General features: G+C 55.9%; 1 protein-coding gene across 1 annotated transcript in view; it reads right to left on the bottom strand.

Moving 5' to 3' along the window:
* The window catches only part of LOC120397102 (stonustoxin subunit alpha-like), a 35,787-nt gene extending 18,043 nt beyond the window's left edge, over positions 1-17,744 (bottom strand). Inside the window, exons 1-2 of the mRNA XM_039522604.1 lie at positions 17,596-17,744; positions 4,213-4,344 (exon numbers count right to left, since the gene is read on the bottom strand). Of these exons, the coding sequence (XP_039378538.1) occupies positions 4,213-4,344; positions 17,596-17,674 (211 nt within the window). The 5' untranslated portion in view covers positions 17,675-17,744. The remainder of the gene's footprint in view (positions 1-4,212; positions 4,345-17,595) is intronic.
* Positions 17,745-18,131: the final 387 nt, after the last annotated feature.

Here is an 18,131-nt window from a genome sequence, read left to right as displayed (position 1 = left end):
TCATATGTAAGACACAGGATGTAGTCGTCCCACTCGTCTCGGCACTGGTGAGGCTTCTGCAGGAGTATTGTGTCCAGTTTGGGGTGTCACACTGCAGTAAAGATGTGGACAAATTGGAGAGTCCAGAGGAGAGCAACATGATAAATGGTTTAGAAAACATGACCTTTGAAAAAAGAACAGGAGTACTTGTGGCACCTTAGAGACTAACACATTTATTTTAGCACAAGCTTTCATGGGCTACAGCCCACTTCATCGGATGCATGCAGTGGAAAACACAGTAGGAAGATATATAGATTTATATACACAGAGAACAAGAAACAATGGGTGTTACCAGACACACTCTAACGAGTGTGATCAGTTACGGTGAGCTGTTACCAGCAGGAGAGAAAAAAACTGTTTGTGGTGGTAATCAAAATGGTCCATTTGCAGCAGTTGACAAGAAGTTGTGAGGAACAGTGGCGGGCGGAGGGGCGGAATATACGTGGGGAAATAGTTTTACTTTGTGTAATGACCCATCCACTCTCAGTCTTTATTTAAGCCTAATTTAATGGTGTCCATTTTGCAAATTAATTCCAATCCAGCAGTCTCTCACTGGAGTCTGTTTTTGAAGTTTTTTTGTTGTAATATTGCAACTTTTAGGTCTGTTATTGAGTGGTTAGAGAGGTTGAAGTGTTCTCCAACTGGTTTTTGAATGTTATAATTCTTGACGTCTGATTTGTGACCATTTATTCTTTTGCGTAGAGACTGTCCATTTGGCCAATGTACATGGCAGGGGGGCATTGCTGGCCCATGATGGCATATATCACGTTGGTAGATGTGCAGGTGAACGAGCCTTTGATAGTGTGGCTGATGTGATTAGAGCTTTGTTGCAAGGATAGGTTCCTGAGTTAGTGCTTTTGTTGTGTGGTCTGTGGTTGCTGGTGAGTATTTGCTTCAGGTTGGGGGGCTGTCTGTAAGCGAGGACTGGCCTGTCTCCCAAGGTCTGTGAGAGTGAGGGATCGTCCTTCAGGATAGGTTGTAGATCCTTGATGATGCGCTGGAGAGGTTTTAGTTGGGGGCGGTAGGTGATGGCTAGTGGTGTTCTGTTACTTTCTTTGTTGGGTCTGTCCTGGAGTAGGTGACTTCTGGGCAGGTCCGGCTCCAGGCACCAGCCGACCAAGCACGTGCTTGGGGCGGCATCTTGGGGCGGGGCAGGGCGGGGCGGGGCTCGTTTTTTTTTTCTTTTTTTTTTGGTTCATCAGGGCAGCGCTGGAGGGTTTTGGGGTTTTTTTCGGTGGTGCAGCACTCGGGGGGTGGGGCTTTGGGCGGCGTAGTGCTCAGGGAAGCGGGGCTTCGGGCAGCACGGTGCTGGGGATGTGGGGGCTTGGCACGGCGCAGCACTCAGAGAGGGGTGGGAGCTTGGTGCGACATGGCGCTCGGGGCGGGGTCTTCAGGTGGCGCAGCGCTGGGGGCGGGGACTTGGTGCGGTACTGGGGCGGGTCTTCGGGCAGCGTGGCACTCGGGAGGAGGGGCTTGGCACGGCGCGGCACTCAGAGGGGGTGGGGGCTTGGTGCAGCATGGTGCTCGGGGCGGGTCTTCAGGTGGCACGCGCTGGGGAGCAGGGACTTGGTGCAGTGCTGGGGGCGGGTCTTCGGGCAGTGTGGCACTCGGGGAGGAGGGGGCTTGGCACGGCGCAGCACTCAGAGGGGGGTGGGGACTTGGCGTGGCAGGGCACTCGGAGTGGGGGAGGGGGCTTCAGGTGGCGCAGCGCTGGGGAGGTGGGGCTTGCACGGCGCTCAGGGGGGCAGGGCTTTGGGCAGCACGGTGCTCGGAGGGGGCGGCCGGGCGGCACAGCACTAGGGTGGGCGGGGCTTGTGTGCACTCAGGGGTGGGGCTTTGGGTGGCATGGTGCTCGTGCGGGGGTATGGCGGCATGATGCTCGCGGAGGGGGATACAGCGGCATAGCGCTGGGGGGGCGGGGGCTTGTGTGCACTCAGGGGTGGGGCTTTGGGTGGCATGGTGCTCGTGCGGGGGTATGGCGGCATGATGCTCGCGGAGGGGGATACAGCGGCATAGCGCTCACGGGGGGGCGGGGCGGCACGGCGCTGGGGGGCGGGGGCTTGTGTGCACTCAGGGGCGGGGCTTTGGGCGGCGTGGTGCTCGTGGGGGAGGTACGGCGGCACAGCACTCACGGGGGGGGGGCGGTGCGGCAGGGCGGAGCTCTTCTTTTTTGCTTGGGGTGGCAAAAAAGTTAAAGCCGGCCCTGCTTCTGGGTACTCTTCTGGCTCTGTCAATCTGTTTCTTCACTTCAGCAACAAAGCCTGTTGCCAACTCTGCCCACATATCAATTCAGGGGACACCATCATAGGACCTAATCACATCAGCCACACCACCAGGGGCTCGTTCACCGGCACATCCACCAATGTGATATATGCCATCATATGCCAGCAATGCCCCTCTGCCATGTACATCGGCCAAACTGGACAGTCCCTACGTAAAAGGATAAATGGACACAAGTAGATATTAGGAAGGGCAATATACACAAACCTGTAGGAGAACACTTCAACCTCCCTGGCCACACAATAGCAGATTTAAAGGTGGCCATCCTGCAGCAAAAAAACTTCAGGACCAGACTTCAAAGAGAAACTGCTGAGCTCCAGTTCATCTGCAAATTTGACACCATCAGCTCAGGATTGAACAAAGACTGTGAATGGCTTGCCAACTACAGAACCAGTTTCTCCTCCCTTGGTGTTCACACCTTAACTGCTAGTAGAGGGCTTCATCCTCCCTGATTGAACTAACCTCGTTATCTCTAGACTGATTCTTGCTTGCATATATAAACCTGCCCCTGGAAATTTCCACCACATGCATCCGACGAAGTGGGTATTCACCCACGAAAGCTCATGCTCCAATACGTCTGTTAGTCTCTAAGGTGCCACAGGACTCTTTGCTGCTTTTACAGATCCAGACTAACACGGCTACCCCTCTGATACTTGGTTTGTTAGGTGATCACTAGATCTGAAATCACCTGTTGTGGGACAGCATTTCTGCCCAGCCTGCTTCAGCAATGAAGTTCCCCCACTAAGAGCTGAAAGTCACTGAGTGCTGGGTGGAAACTCGAGAGACTGACCTACAGAGGTCACAGTAGAGAAGCAGGTGGCAGCAGAAGGGGATGGTGGGCACTGGTGGCAGGGCAGCCAGCGGAGTGGTGAAGGGGCGGCCGGCGGGGCAGCAGGCAGCGGAGCAGCTGGCAGAGCAGCCACTCCAGAGGAAGCACTAGGATGGCAGAGTGAGCAAGGTGCCTTTTCTTCCCCCCAACCCCGGGGTGGGGAGATGAACTCACCCAGATGCATCTCTGAAGTCTGGGTCCTCACTGACCAAGAACAACCCCTGTGAGTGGGGTGTGGTGGAGGGAGAAGGGACAGGCACGTTGAAGGAACTTTTGGTTGTAGAACTCAAGAACCTGAGGCCAAAGACCCTGCCCAACGCACTCTGGGGTGGGGGGTTTGCTCATGGTTTAAGGTTTATGAATCCTGCTTGCAGCATTTTCCCAAATTAGTGTCCAGTGACTTCCCTCCTTTCATTCAGTGTTGCACTGTTGAAAGGGAACCCCTGGATATTGAAGCCGTCCCTGGTTGCTGACGATGTCCCCTGGCAGAAGGGTTACCTGTATAACGCCATTGGAATAGCTCGGGTGGCATTTTCCATCCCGTTCCTCCGGCAGCCTGGCACCATTTACTGTTTGGGCGGCGACTGGACACAGAGCGGGTGTTTTCACTGAGCTGTGCACAGCGATCCCCAGGCCTTTTCCGGGGTGGGGACAGTTAATATAGGACACAGGGATGGGTGTGAATAGCTGAAGTTTGTCCTTCTAATGGGTCCCATCATGCCCCAAAGATCTGTGTGTAGAGAGGTCCCTTCTCACCTGGACCTTACCCCTCCCATGTGGAAATGGGGGGATGAGCCAGCTCAGGGGCATTGTCCCCCTTTCGTAGGCCGACTGCGGTGTGGGTGGGGCTGCAGAGATACTGCAGTGGCAGGAAGCGGATGGGAAGTTTCTCATTTCTCCTAGTGCAGCCTGTCCTGTAAGGAGGGTCAGCAGTACCCGGGCAGGTTTCAATGCCCTTTATTTTCCCCCCAACTCAAATCCCAAACCCAAATGTTCCTCAAATAAACAGGTGCCAAAATAACACACGAAGTTGGACCCCGAGCTCCTCCCGGGGTGACAGTTACCTGGGATGAGGGAGTCGCTGCGGCAGTCGTACAGCATCCCCAGCTGGAACGGGCGGCCCAGAGCCGGCATCACAATGGTGTCAGCTGACCCGGCCATTGTTCCACACCCAGACGCTCTCTCCTCTGTCTGACCTGCAAGAAATAACTGGGGTTACATTAAAGTTTCTGGGGAGCAGATTTAGACTCGAGTCACTGGCTTCAGTCTTCAAAGTTTTTCTGAACATTGCCCTGGTTGTAAAAGAAAGACGTATCTTCTAGTCTCCACAGGGGACAGGAGAGGAAGAAAGTCACTCAGATTTACCTCTCCCTTTTCTCGCCTCAGATTATGAATTCTAACTGTTATGTTTCAAAGGAATTGTTCCTTTTAGCAAGAATGGGAAATAGTTATAATTTGGCTCAATTTAGAGAGATGTGAGCCCCAAAGCAAAACACCTGTTGTATTTTGCAGCTGTCATGTGCGATCCCAGGCGTGTTGAAAGAACACTGTGACTTGCCAGCAGGCTGGATGTCCTGATAGGGTGCTACGCTGGAGCCTAGGAAGCCATAAATACCTGCTGCCCAATGGTTAGGAAGACACAGACAACAGCTCTTACTTAACATGAGCCAGAGCATGCCTCTAAAGCAGAGGTGGGCAAACTACAGCCCACGAGCCATTTTAAGCCGGCCCGCAAGCTCCCGCTGGGGAGCAGGGTCTGAGGCTTGCCTTGCTCTGGCACTCCAGCTGGGGTGCCGGGTTGGGGGCTGTGACGTTATTGATATAAATGGGGACCATATAGAACATGGGTTGCAACCAAGGTCCTGTAGTGGCACCAAACCTTGGGTAAAGGGGGTCATATAAGGTGTCTAAGACCAGGTTCTGGGTTGCTGGTTATGATTATGCTGTCTGTATGTCTGTGTATCATTTTGTAGTTGAAGTTATAAGTATTGGCTCTGTAATGTCTGTATTCTGTATTATGCTCTGCCTCTGGGAAGTGTCCCAGACAAAGCTGATGTTAGCCCGGCATAGCTGGCTTGATGGCCCATTAAAGGGCCATCGGCTACACAATTGACCCATGGAGAGAAGGCAGACACGCCTTGTGACTCAGCAAAGTATGCAGGGACTGGCCCATGTGACTCCAGGCTCCATTTTGCTGTAAATTTCCACAGTGAAGACAAAGGGATTCTTACACCTGGAAAAGTCTATATAAGGCTAATGCCTCATCTCCATCTTGTCTTCAATCCTGCTTCTGACCTCTGGAGGGACTTTGCTACAAACTGAAGCTCTACACCAGGGACTGAGGACCCATCCCAGCGGGGGATGTTCCAGAGACTTAAATTGAACCTGCAGTTTACTCCATCACTGCTGCAAGCCTGAACTAAGAACTTTGCCATTACTGTATGTAATTGATTCCATTTAACCAATTCTACCTCTCTTCTCTACCTTTTTCCCTTTGTAAATAAACCTTTAGATTTTAGATTCTAAAGGATTGGCAACAGCGTGATTTGTGGGTAAGATCTGATGTGTATATTGACCTGGGTCTGGGGCTTGGTCCTTTGGGATTGAGGGAACCTTTTTCTTTTATTGGGGTGTTGGTTTTCATAACCATTCATCCCCAGGACGAGTGCACTGGTGGTGATGCTGGGAGACTGGAGTGTCTAAGGAAATTGCTTGTGTGACTTGTGGTTAGCCAGTGGGGTGAGACCAAAGTCCTTTTTGTCTGGCTGGTTTGGTTTGCCTTAGAGGTGGAAAAACCCCAGCCTAGGGCTGTAACTGCCCTGTTTGAGCAATTGGTCCTGATTTGGCACTCTCAGTTGGGTCCCGCCAGAATCGCTCCGTCACAGGGGCCGATCCAGCTGGGGCGTTGGGTCAGGGGCCGCACCACGCATAGGAGCCAGAGAAGGGACATCCCCTCCCCCACACCAATCCCAACCCCAATTTTGTGAGCATTCATGGCCCGCCATACAATTTGAATTCCCTGATGTGGCCCTCAGGCCAGAAAGTGTGCTCACCCCTGCTTTAAATTCTAACTAAAACCATACACCCTGCAGGCCTTGCAACTTGGAATAGAGCCGGAACATCTGTCAATAGAGGTGGTGACTGGTTTGTGGAAATTTTGGTGGTACCGAGAACCCGCCCTTGCCCAAACTTCGCCCCCCCAAACTCTGCCCCACCACCTGCCCAAGGCTCTGGGAGGGAGTTTGGGTGAGGGAGGAGGTCTGGGGTGCAGGCCCTAGGGTGGAGCAGGGGATTGGGGTGCAGGCTCTGGGAATTTGGGGATGGGAGGGGTGCAGAGGGATGGGGTGCAGGGGTGAGGGCTGTGGGGTGTGGCTGCAGATGAGGGGTTTGGAGTGTGGGAGGGGCTCAGGGCGAGAGTAGGGGTGAGGGCTCTGTCTGGGGCTGGGAATGGAGGGCTTGGGGTGTTTTAGGGACTCAGGGCGAGAGTAGGAGTGTGGGGGGCAAGGGCTCTGTCTGGGACTGGGGGTTTGGGGTGCTGGAGGGGCTCAGGGCTCGGGCAGAGGGTTGAGGGTGCGGTGGGGGGGGCTCTGGGGTGGGGCAGTGCTGGAGATGAGTGTGGGGTGCAGGCAGGCTGCCCCGGGACAGGGGCCAGAGAGGAGGACTCCCCCCAGCCCTTTCCCCGCCGGCAGCAGCGAGCCCTGGGGGAGGAGCCCCCCTTTTCCGCCCCCCCCAGCAGCACATTCACCCCCACCACTGTCACTGCATGTGCTCCTTGGGCCCCTCTCAGGTCCAGGAACCTCCCTCGCCTCCCCCGTGGTGGGTGCCGGAGGGGCTGCGAGTGCCTCCTCCCCGGCTGTTGCCCCTGACTGTAGCCTCACTGGGGGTGGGGGATGGGGCTGCCTCCTTGCCCAGCGTGGGGCAGGAGCAGTGACTGTGGCGGGGGCGGGGGCTGTGCTGGTGGAGGGTCCCGCCGGGAAAGGGAAGGGTCTGAGGGGGAAGGGCAGGCTCAGAGTCAGTCTGCCCTGGCAGTGGAGATGGGGGCACTAGGACCCTCCGGCAGCACTTGCTGCAGGGAAGCAGCATGGAGGAGACAAAGACAGAGACGCTCTGCTCTGGGGGGGTGGGGGCAGCAAGGCGGGGCCACAGGACACTCGGGTGGGGGCCCGACCCCAAATATTGGTGGAGCTGGGCCCCTGGCACTGAATATTGCTGGTACCTGAGCACCACGTGGGCGTGGAACTCGCCGCCTATGAGCACAAGGAAATCTCCCCATCCGAGGCCATTCCCAGAAGAGAGTTAAAGGGAACCCCTCCATTTCATGTCTCTTACCTGCACTTACAGAACCACAGGCCAACCCCCAACTGCCTTCCTGTGACACGTTTACCTCAGACTCCAGCACACCAGCCTCCTCTTGGTGTGTGCACTACCCAGGGCTGTTTTAAAGTTTAAACTCAGTGAATGTATGAAACTCAGGCCTGGTGCACATGGGGGTAGTTGGCAGTGAGCTGACACACACCAGTAGCTGCGCACTACGTAAGCCACACTCCTAGCGTGCGCACGGGACAGCTGTGCCCTCTTGCCAAATGCCGGACTCCACAATTGTAGCCGAGAGATTTCAAATGATTTAGGAAATTATTTGCCTAATATTAGGAATTGTGACTGATTTATATTTAGCAGGATGAAAATGTGATTGTTAGCTTATACACGGGTAAGTCTGCGAGTCTTTCATGGAGGTCACGGAAGTCACAGAGCCCATGACTTTCCAGGACCTTCGGCACTTCTGCAGCTGCAGTGGGTGGTGCAGCTGCCCCAGCACCTGGGTGACCCCGAGGCCAGCCACACCGGCCACTGCTCTGGTGGCCCCAGGCAACTGATCCCAGGCACTGCCACGGAGCAGCGGTCCAGGAGCAGCAGCGGCAGGGCTCCAGGCCACCCACCCCACACTCGGAGCAGCAACAGCGGCGGTGGGGCTACTGGCTGCCACCCCCGCCAGGAGCAGCAGCCTCTGCTGGAGCACCCCCCACCCCAGCAGCCTCCGCTAGAGCACCCCCCACCCCAGCAGCCTCCGCTACAGCACCCCACCCCCGCAGCAGCCTCTGCTGGAGCACCCCCCCACCGCAGCCTCTGCTGGAGCACCCCCCCCCCCAGCAGCCTCCGCTGGAGCACCCCCCCCCCAGCAGCCTCCGCTAGAGCACACCCCCCCAGCAGCCTCCGCTGGAGCACCCCCCACCCCAGCAGCCTCCGCTCGAGCACCCCCCCAGCAGCCTCTGCTGGAGCACCCCACCCCCAGCAGCCTCCGCTGGAGCACCCCTCCTCCCCCAGCACCTAAGATTTCGTTAAGGGTATTTTTAATAAAAGTCATGGACAGGTCACTGGTCGTGACTTTATTTTTATTGCCCTTGACCTGTCTGTGACCTTTACTAAAAATACCCGTGACTAAATCGCAGCCTTATAGATGAGCATTAAGAAAAGTGTAATTAGTTGGTATTGTTAAGCTGCGATTTGTTTCGGGAACAATAGAACATAGGACTGGAAGGAACCTCCTGGGTTGAGTCCAGTCCTCTGATATCGTAGGCAGCCCTGTCATATCGTCCCGTTCATAAACTTACCAAGCTCCTTCGTAAAACTAGTCCGTCTGCCCCCACTGTTCCTAGTGGACGTCTGTTCCACAGCCTCAACCTCCCTCCACCGAGGGTTAGGAAAAAAACAGTTTCCAACCTGAATTTACTCATGGCCAGTTCATGGCCACTTGTTCTTGTACCAACACCACCATCTAGCTTAAATAGCTCTTCGCTGTTGACTCTGGGAGCCAGCCTTACCCTGCTCTGCTCATTCGGTTGCACAATCCAAGGAGCAGCTCACGTGCCAGAGGCTGTGTGTGAACAGCCCAGGAGCGGGGTTCTCACAGCAGGGCAGGGTCAGGCTGGCTCCCAGAGTTGAGGATTGGAGTGACCTAGCAGATCACCGGCCCAGATTACACCAGAGGGGAACATCACAGACACTAGCCAATATCTCTGGTCCCAGACACAACCCTAGGAACCTCCATCTTGCAGTGCCCAGTTGTGCCTGCTGGACGCTCCAAGCTTATATGAGTTCGTCAATTTAACAATGAAATTGATATGTAGCAGGATTGTTATCCCAAGGGGAGTCTCTGACATGCTTCAAACCAAACACACTGCTTCAGGGAGAATAAACAAACAGCTTTATTAACTACACAGATAGATTTTAAGTGATTATAAGTCAAAGCACAAGAAGTCAGATTTGGTCAAATGAAATAAAAGCAAAACCCATTCTAAGCCGATCTGAACCCTTTCAATGTCCTTACAAACTTAGATGCTTCTCCCAACAGGCTGGCTGGTCGCCCTTCAGCCAGGCTCTCCCCTGTGTTCAGCACTTCAGTCGCTTGGTGGGGGTGTCTGTAGATGTAGGTGGAAAGGAGAGAAAGAGCCTGGAAAATGTCTCTCCCTTTTATCATGCCCTTTCTTCTCTCTTGGCTTTGTCCCACCCCTACCTTCAGAGTCAGGTGAGCGTCACCTCATCGCCGTCCCAACCTGACCAAGGGAAGGGGGATGTCTCACTTGAGAGTCCAACAGATCCTTTGTTGCTGCCGAGGCCAGAGCTCTTTGTTCCTGTGAGGCTGGGCTGGGTTTGTCCCGTCCATGCCATGATGAGGTGTGAACCTTTGCTCCTGGAGAGTTTTTGCCTGGGCTGCTTTAAGCCATGAGGACACATTTTCAGCCTCATAACTATATACATGAATCATAGAATCTCAGGCTTGGAAGGGCCTCAGGAGGGATCTAGTCCAACCCCCTGCTCAAAGCAGGACCAAACCCAACTAAATCATCCCAGCCAGGGCTCTGGCAAGCCGGGCCTGAAAAACCTCTGAGGAAGGTGTCATAACTATGACGGGAAGGGAACAGCCCTCCTGTGTACAATACTATAAAATCCCTCCTGGCCAGAGTCACCAAAATCCTTTAACCTGTAAAGGGTTAAGAAGCTCAGGGAACCTGGCTGACATCTGACCCAAAGGACCAATAAGGGGACAAGATACTTTCAAATCTTGGTGGAGGGAAGGCTTGTGTTTGTGCTCTTTGTTTTGGGGGTTGTTCGCTCTTGGGACTAAGAGGGACCGGACATCAATCCAGGCTCTACAAATCTTTCTGAACCAGTCTCTCATGTTTCAAACTTGTAAGTACCAGCCAGGCAGGGCGTGTTAGCTTTATCTTTGTTTTCTCAACTTGTAAATGTTCCTTTTGGCTAAGAGGATTTACCTCTGTTTGCTGTAACTCTGAACCTAAGGCTAGCGGGGGTTCCTCTGGGCTCTTTACATCTGATTACCCTGTAAAGTTATTTTCCATCCTGATTTTACAGAGATGATTTTTACCTTTCTTTCTTTAATTAAAAGCCTTCTTTTTAAGAACCTGATTGATTTTTCCTTGTTTTAAGATCCAAGGGGGTTGGATCTGGACTCACCACAGAATTGGGGGGGGGAGGAGGGGGAATGATTAATTGCTCCTTGTTTTAAGATCCAAGGGTTTGGATTGGTGTTCACTTGGAAATTGGTGGAGAAGTCTCTCAAGGCTACCCAGGGAAGGGTTATAGTACTTGGGAGGGAGATATTCTTGGGGGGCCGGGGGGAGGTAGACAGAGTTTCTCAAATAACTCATAAATAATTTGGGTGGTGGCAGCAAAAGCAAATCTAAGCTGGTAGTTAAGCTTAGAGGTTTTCATGCAGGTCCCCACATCTGTACCCTAGAGTTCACAGTGGGGAAGGAACCTTAATAGAAGGAGATTCCACCACCTCCCTAGGGAACCCATTCCAGTGCTTCACCACCCTCCTAGTGAAAAAGTTTCTCCTAATATCCAACTTAAACCTCCCCCTCTGCAACTTGAGACCATTGCTCCTTGTTCTGTCATCTGCCACCACTGAGAACAGTCTAGATCCATCCAGTGATGAGCTGCCAAATTTTTAACAACGGGTTCCTTCCTCCCTCCAAAATTTTAACAACGGGTTCCCTCCTTCCCCCCCCCCTCTGGGGGGGGGTCGTGCCCCATCCAACCCCTCATGTTCCTTGACACACACACTCCGAGACCCCTGACCCATCCCCCCCTTCCCTGTCCCCTGACTGCCCCTTGCCGCCCCACCCAACCCCTCCTCTCATTCTCAATGGCCCCCCAGAACCCCTACCCCATACAACTACCCCTTCTCTCTGTCCCTGAGTGCCCCCACCACCTCATCCAACCCTGCTCTTTCCTGACTGCTCCCCGGGACCCTTGCCCCCATTCAATCCCCCTGTTCCCTGCCCTCTAACCCCCCCACCCCCAAACTCCCCTACCCTCTCTCCAACACCCCCTCCCTGCCCCCTTACCGCGCTGCCTGGACGTGGCTGGGCCGGGACAGGAGTCGCGCGGCCGGAGCCGGAGGATGCGGAGGGAGCCCGGCGGCTGGAGCCAGGTGGCTGGCCGGGTGGAGCCAGGGAGGGCTGCGGCCAGAGCTGGAGCCGGGCAGCCGGGGCCGCCACGCCCAGACCCGCTGCTGGAGCCCGGCCCCTGGCAAAACAGCAGGGGCGGCTGGAGCCACGGGGCCAGGCCGGGCTGGAGGTCGGGGCTGTGTCCAGAGCCGAGCATCCCGGTAGGTGGGGCACGGCAGGGCCGGGGGTGCGCCGGAGCCTGGCAGCCGCGGAGGGGTTCAGGGGTCGGGGACGCGCCGTGCCGCAGCCGGTGAGGGCCGGGCGGGGACCCGGGGACGGGGGGGGCCGGGCAGGGCTGCGCCAGGAACGCGGGGCGCGCCAGGAGGGTTGGGCGGGACCCGGGAGGGTGCGGCCGAGCCGGGCGGCTGGGGAGGGGTTCGGGGGAGCCGGGACGGGGCCGGGAGGGTCGCGGCCGGGCCGGGGGACGCGGGGCCGGGCCGCAGCCGGTGAGGGTCGGGCGGGATCCGGGACGGGGGCCTGGCAGGGTCGCGGCCGGGAACGCGGGGGAACGCGGCCAGGGAGGGTCGGGCGGGGACCCGGGGACGGGGGGGGGCGGGTGGCCGGGCAGGGTCGCGGCCGGGGAGGCAGGGATGGGCCGCGGCCAGGGACCGGCCGGGGCACACGCCCCTCCCGCCCCCAGTTTCCTACCTCAGCGTCCTCTTCCTGGGCCGGGGAAGCCTGCTTGCTTCTCAGCCCTCCCAGGCTTCCCGCGTGAACAGCTGATTCACGGGAAGCCGTGGGGGAGGAGAAGCAAGGGGGAGCTTCTTGGCAGGAGGTGGAGGCAGAAGTCGCAATGGTTCCCGCGAACCGTTGGCTAAAATTAGACGCCGGACAGAGAACTTTAGCATCCGGTTCGCTGTCCGGCGTCTAATTTTAGCAAACGGTTCGCGCGAACCGTTGCGAACCGTCTGCAGCTCACCCCTGGATCCATCCTCTTTGGAACCCCCTTCCAGGTAGTTGAAAGCAGCTATCAAATCCCCCCTCATTCTTCTCTTCTGCAGACTAAACAATCCCAGTTCCCTCGGCCGCTCCTCATAAGTCATGTGCTCCAGCCCCCCAATCATTTTTATTGCCCTCCGCTGGACTCTTTCCAATTTTTCCACTTCCTTCTTGTAGTGTGGGGCCCAAAACTGGACACAATTCTCCAGATGAGGCCTCACCAATGCCGAATAGAGGGGAATGAGCACGTCCCTTGATCTGCTGGCAATGCCCCTACTTATATAGCCCAATGTGCCGTTAGCCTTCTTGGCAACAAGGGCACACTGTTGACTCATCTCCAGCTTCTCGTCCACTGTAACCCCTAGGTCCTTTTCTGCAGAACTGCTGCCCAGCCATTCGGTCCCTAGTCTGTAGCAGTGCATGGGATTCTTCCGTCCTAAGTGCAGGACTCTGCACTTGTCCTTGTTGAACCTCATCAGATTTCTTTTGGCCCAATCTTCCAATTTGTCCAGGTCCCTCTGTATCCTATCCCTACCCTCCAGCGTATCTACCACTCCTCCCAGTTTAGTGTCATCTGCAAACTTGCTAAGGGTGCAGTCCACACCATCCTCCAGATCGTTAATGAAGATATTGAACCAAACCGGCCCCAGGACCGACCCTTGGGGCACTCCGCTTGATACCGGCTGCCAACTAGACATGGAGCCATTGATCACTACCCGTTGAGCCCGACCATCTAGCCAGCTTTCTATCCACCTTATAGTCCAATCATCCAGCCCACACTTCTTTAACTTGCTGGCAAGAATACTGTGGGACGCCATATCAAAAGCTTTGCTAAAGTCAAGGAATAACACGTCCACTGCTTTCCCCTCATCCACAGAGCCGGTTATCTCCTCATGAAATTATAACCTATAATGTTACTGTAGCAATTACTATAACATCACTGTAACAACAATGCTCAGTGCATCATGAGCCTTCCAAAGACACCCGACATGACAACCTTTGCACTGGACACCACACAATCATTTTATAAGGATGAACATGGGGTGCAGGGTGTTCCCACAAGGTACAGAGTGTCACAGGGGCTCCCCCAGCATTGGGCAGCCTCAGCCACCCCATGTCCCACCTGCCCCAGCCCCAGCCGGCTTCCCGGAAGAGGAGGAGCCTGTCTGGCCTGGCGCCAACTAGGGGCAAGCAGGAGGGGGCCTCGGGGCGGAGCGTGGGCCTGCCAGGCAGGGCTGTTTGGGGAGGCACAGCCGGCCCCTGCCTGTGCTATCTACAGCCCACGCACACAGACCAGTGTGCCTAGTGCCAGATCCGCTGGGGGAATGGGTCTCTGCTCTTCCCTCCGAGCCTGCAGCTCGCTCTGACTTCTGTGCTGTCTCTCCGGCTGCTGGGGATTTCTCAGCACAGCTCTGGGTTTCCGTGGTTCTTCTACATCAGATTAGTGCTTCTGCCACTGGAAGCAGATTTCAGTTTCTGTGTGTGCCAGTGTTTGAGGTTGGGGGAGGAAAGGTGCCTGGTCAGCAAATTCTGACCGGAAACCTATTTGGAGTGAGTTCTGCAGGTATTTGTAGTGTTCAGAGCATCATACAGGTACAACACCGGAGAGAGAACAGCCTGAGCTGTTCCAAACAGTGAACCACACCGTGGGGTGTGGGAACAGGGGGGGCGATTTTAGAAAAATCATCTGTTAAACAGTAAGAGAGGTTCAACCGTAACTATTGTAGAGCTCCTGCCCCACTAAAATCTAGGTTCATGTGCTGCCCCCTTTGCCAGGTGTCACAGGGTCCAGACACCCCAAGGGCAGAACAGGCGGGCTGAACCCCAAAGAATAAGCAATGGAATCGAATGATTGTGCACAGTGCTATTGTGTATAGTAACATTGAGTGAGGTCTTTTCTGAAAGCTTGTGATGTTCTGAATTTACTGATCACCATGTGAGATGGATCCAGACTGTGGTTAGGGATTTGTGTATCGTGTTTGCAGAGAGCTGGTTCCTAAAGCTTCACCTCCCTCTCCCAGCAGGGCGGTGGCTGGCCAGACACGGAGGAGCTGCCTCCCCAGCCAGACAAGACTGACCCAGCCCCTCGCATTGTACAACCCCGGGTGGGGGGAGAGACAAAGGATGGGTCTCTAGTGTGCGAACGGTGTGGGGGTGTCCCAAAGTGACTGAGAACTGGGGGCTGGTTTCAGGCCTTTGGGGTGAGGAACGAGAGGGGAAAAGGCCCCAGGTCTGGTGGTGAAGAACTCGGGGTAGGCGGGTTTGGGGACGCTTGGGACTGGAAGGGCTGGTGGGGTCACCCTGCAGGGGTAACGAGGCTGCTGGAAGCCAGGGTCAGACCTTTATGCCTGTGGGTGGCTACTGGTGCCAGGGCTCCGAGCCAGAGCCACACGGTCACAGGGCAGGTGGTGACAGACCCCCTGACTGCTCTGGGCAGGGCCAGCTCCAGGTTTTTTGCCGCTCCAAGCAAAGAAAAAAAAAAAAGCCGGAGTGCCGCCCCTTGGAAAGAGCCGCCCTTCAAAAGTGGTGCCCCAAGCACATGCTTGGAATGCTGGTGCTGGCCCTGGCTCCGGGGGATCCCCAGAACGTGTCACCGCGGTATCAGAGTGCTTCACATCCAGGCTCCTGCTGTGTCTTGTCACTGTTCCCTGTATAACACCAGTACAAATTAACCCTCTTTGCCACCCTGTCAGCTCCAGCCCATGGCCAGATTCAACCCCCCCCCCGGCACTGCGGCTGGTGCAGGGGGGTGGCTCGTCCCCTCAGGGCTGCCGTAACTTGTGCCCTGCTTCACTGGTTCCTCTGGGCCATTGCAGAGATGTAAGAATGCCCCTGTCACGTCTCCCCCAACCCCTGGCGCACCACAGAACACCCCTGACACCCTCTGTGCTGGGCTCTTGGAGAGGGGCTCAGAGGCTCTCTGGGGTGGAGGTTTTATCCGAGTGACTGTACATTATAGGGCACCTTTGCACCTGGTCCTTTGTCCATCTCCTCACTACTGTATGGAAACCTGCAGCTTCCCTGATTCACCTCCTTCCCCTCCAGTCTGTCACAAACGCTGCTGCTAAAGTCACCTCCCTCTGCTTCCTCTCCAAGCGCATCCTCTCCTCCTCCGTTCCCCTCCCTGACTGCTGGCCTCTTCCCACGTCCAATCCAGGCTCTGTGGGCCGGGCCCCACTGCCCTGCACCTTGTCACTCACCCCACTGCAAAGGGGCTGGAAAGCACTGGCCAGTGGAATGAAAGTGCTTCACACCCCAGTGTGCACTGGTGTCATTCACTTCACAAAGTGCCGGGCGACAGGACATCAGAGCCACTGAGCAGAGTCCAGCCTGTTACACGCGTCATCTCCCTGTAACCTGCTGCCTTGGGTTCATCTCGCGCTCTCTCCCTGTGGCTCTGGCTCTCTGCGTTCTCTCACTGCCCAGTTCTACGTTTCACCTCTCCTCAGACAGCTCCTCTGGGCCTCACCCCTGGACCATGGACAAATCCTGCTGCTCCTGCCTCCACAATGTCTGTAAGATCCAACCTTTCCTCTGCAGCCCAACTGCTAAACCTCTTCTCCTCCCGGACCATCTCTGACTGCAGCCTCCCCCTCTCTGGCCTCCTTGATACACACATCACTGCTCCCCAGTACAAAATGCTGCTGCTAAAATAACCTTCCCAGCCTGTCACTCTGACCAGACGACTCCCTCTGTCGATCTCTCCACTGGCTCTTCCCTGCTTCACTGCATTGGTTCTAACTTCTTGTCCTCACCGTCACAGCCCTGCATAACGCCAGCCCTGCCTGCATCCCTGACTTGGGGCTTATCACGTCACCCGCCAGCCCCTCTGCAGCACCAGCACTGCCAGTCCCAGTGCCCACTCCTCTGCTTCTGCCAAACCAGCTCCGTGCCTGCTCCCGGGATTCCCTCCGCTCTGGGAATGCCCTGTCCAGCTGGCTCCCCGCGTCCTCGCCCGCCCCTCACGCTTCCTTCCGGGAGTCCCACAAGGAGTCAGTGAACAACACTGATTGTTATTTAATTTAAAAAAAAAAGACTAAGCTGCTTGTGGCAGTGTGTGTGTGTGTGTGTGTGTGTGTGTGTGTGTGTGTGTGTGTGTGTGTGTGTGTGTGTGTGTGTGTGTGCAGCATGTAAACACCGTGAGGCCTCAATTCTGATAAAAGATACGTAATAAAAAGTTCAGATCAAGTCCCCAGGATGTGAGGTGTCTGCAGGGGCGGCTCTACGTTTTTGGCCGCCCCGAGCAGTCATGCGCGGGAGGCGCCCCGAAGCCGCGGGAGTAGCGGACCTCCCGCGGGCATGACTGCAGAGGGACCGCTGGTCCTGCGTGGCTCAGATGGACCTCCCGCGGCTGCAGACGGTTCGCGGGTCCGGCGGAGCTGCCGCAGTCATGCCTGCGGCAGGTCCAGTCGTCCCGGGGCTCCGGTTGACCTCCCGCAGGCATGACTGCGGCAGCTCCGCTGGCCGCAGGGGACGCCCCCTAGATTTTGCCGCCCTAGGCACCAGCTTGTTTTGCTGGTGCCTAGAGCCGCCCCTGGGTGTCTGTTACTGAGTCACCAACTGACTGAGTCACCAACTGATCAAGTCACCAGGCTGTAACCTTCCTCCTTCCCTGCCCCCTCCCTCCCTACGGTGGGTACCCGTATTTCTCACATCGTTCTAAACTGGATCTATCTGAGGTGGGGACCAAGTTCTTCTATTTGTAGCCCAAGATGTTCAGAAGTGGCTAGTGACTGCGGGTGCCTCAGTTTTCAGGGGCCCAACTGGAGACACTCCAAGGGGCCTGGTTTCCAGGGGTGGGAGCTCAGCACATTCTGAGAGTCGAGCTCCTCTGAGCTGGGTCAAGCTGGGCCCCCAGCCCCACGAGTCACTTTTGACAATCTTGGCCATAGTGTGAAGTGCCCAGAACTTTGGGGCTGTAAAAACACCAGTTGCTATTAACAAACAACCGATGAGAATTTTCAGGGCAGTCACTGCTATTGCAAGTCCTTCTTTCGAATGTACCCAAGTTTCAAACTCACACACACAACACTGTACCTTGGGGCTGCGAATTCAGCTCGGAGACCCAACGTGTATCTTCCTGCAGAGTCTGTGGTCCCTGCGGCCTGGCCACCATCCACCGCAGCTGTGGGGCTTTCACAGAAAAGTTGAACTTTTACATGGTTTCAGATTGTTTCCCTTTCACTTTCACGCCCACGGGCTGTAGGAGGAGTTACTTGGTCAGTGAACTCCAGTGACAGGAAAACAGCTTGGAGCTGATTTACCAGAATTGGTTTCTCAGCTCAGTTCTCAGAAAACGAGAACCCAGGAGACAATCTGGAAAGTGCAGCTTTGATCATGGTTACTTTTTGGGGGGGGGGGGAAGTTGTATGGGTCCCTGGTGCCCAGGCTCCAGCAAATTCAGGGCCGGGGGGGCCCGGCTCCACCAATGCTCGGGGCCGGGTCTCTCCACTGGCTCCACCTGCCGTCCCAACCCCCACGCACACCCCCTCCCCCGAGCATCCCCCAGCCCCTCGCGCCCCCGCCCCCAAGCTTCCCCCCAGCCCCTCGCACCCCCTCCCCCACCCCCAGAC

This window comes from Mauremys reevesii, linkage group 2, assembly GCF_016161935.1.
Source record: "Mauremys reevesii isolate NIE-2019 linkage group 2, ASM1616193v1, whole genome shotgun sequence".
NCBI classification, from domain to species: Eukaryota; Metazoa; Chordata; order Testudines; family Geoemydidae; genus Mauremys; species Mauremys reevesii.
Note: the sequence above shows the minus strand (reverse complement) of the source record. Positions and strands in the feature narration are given on the sequence as shown.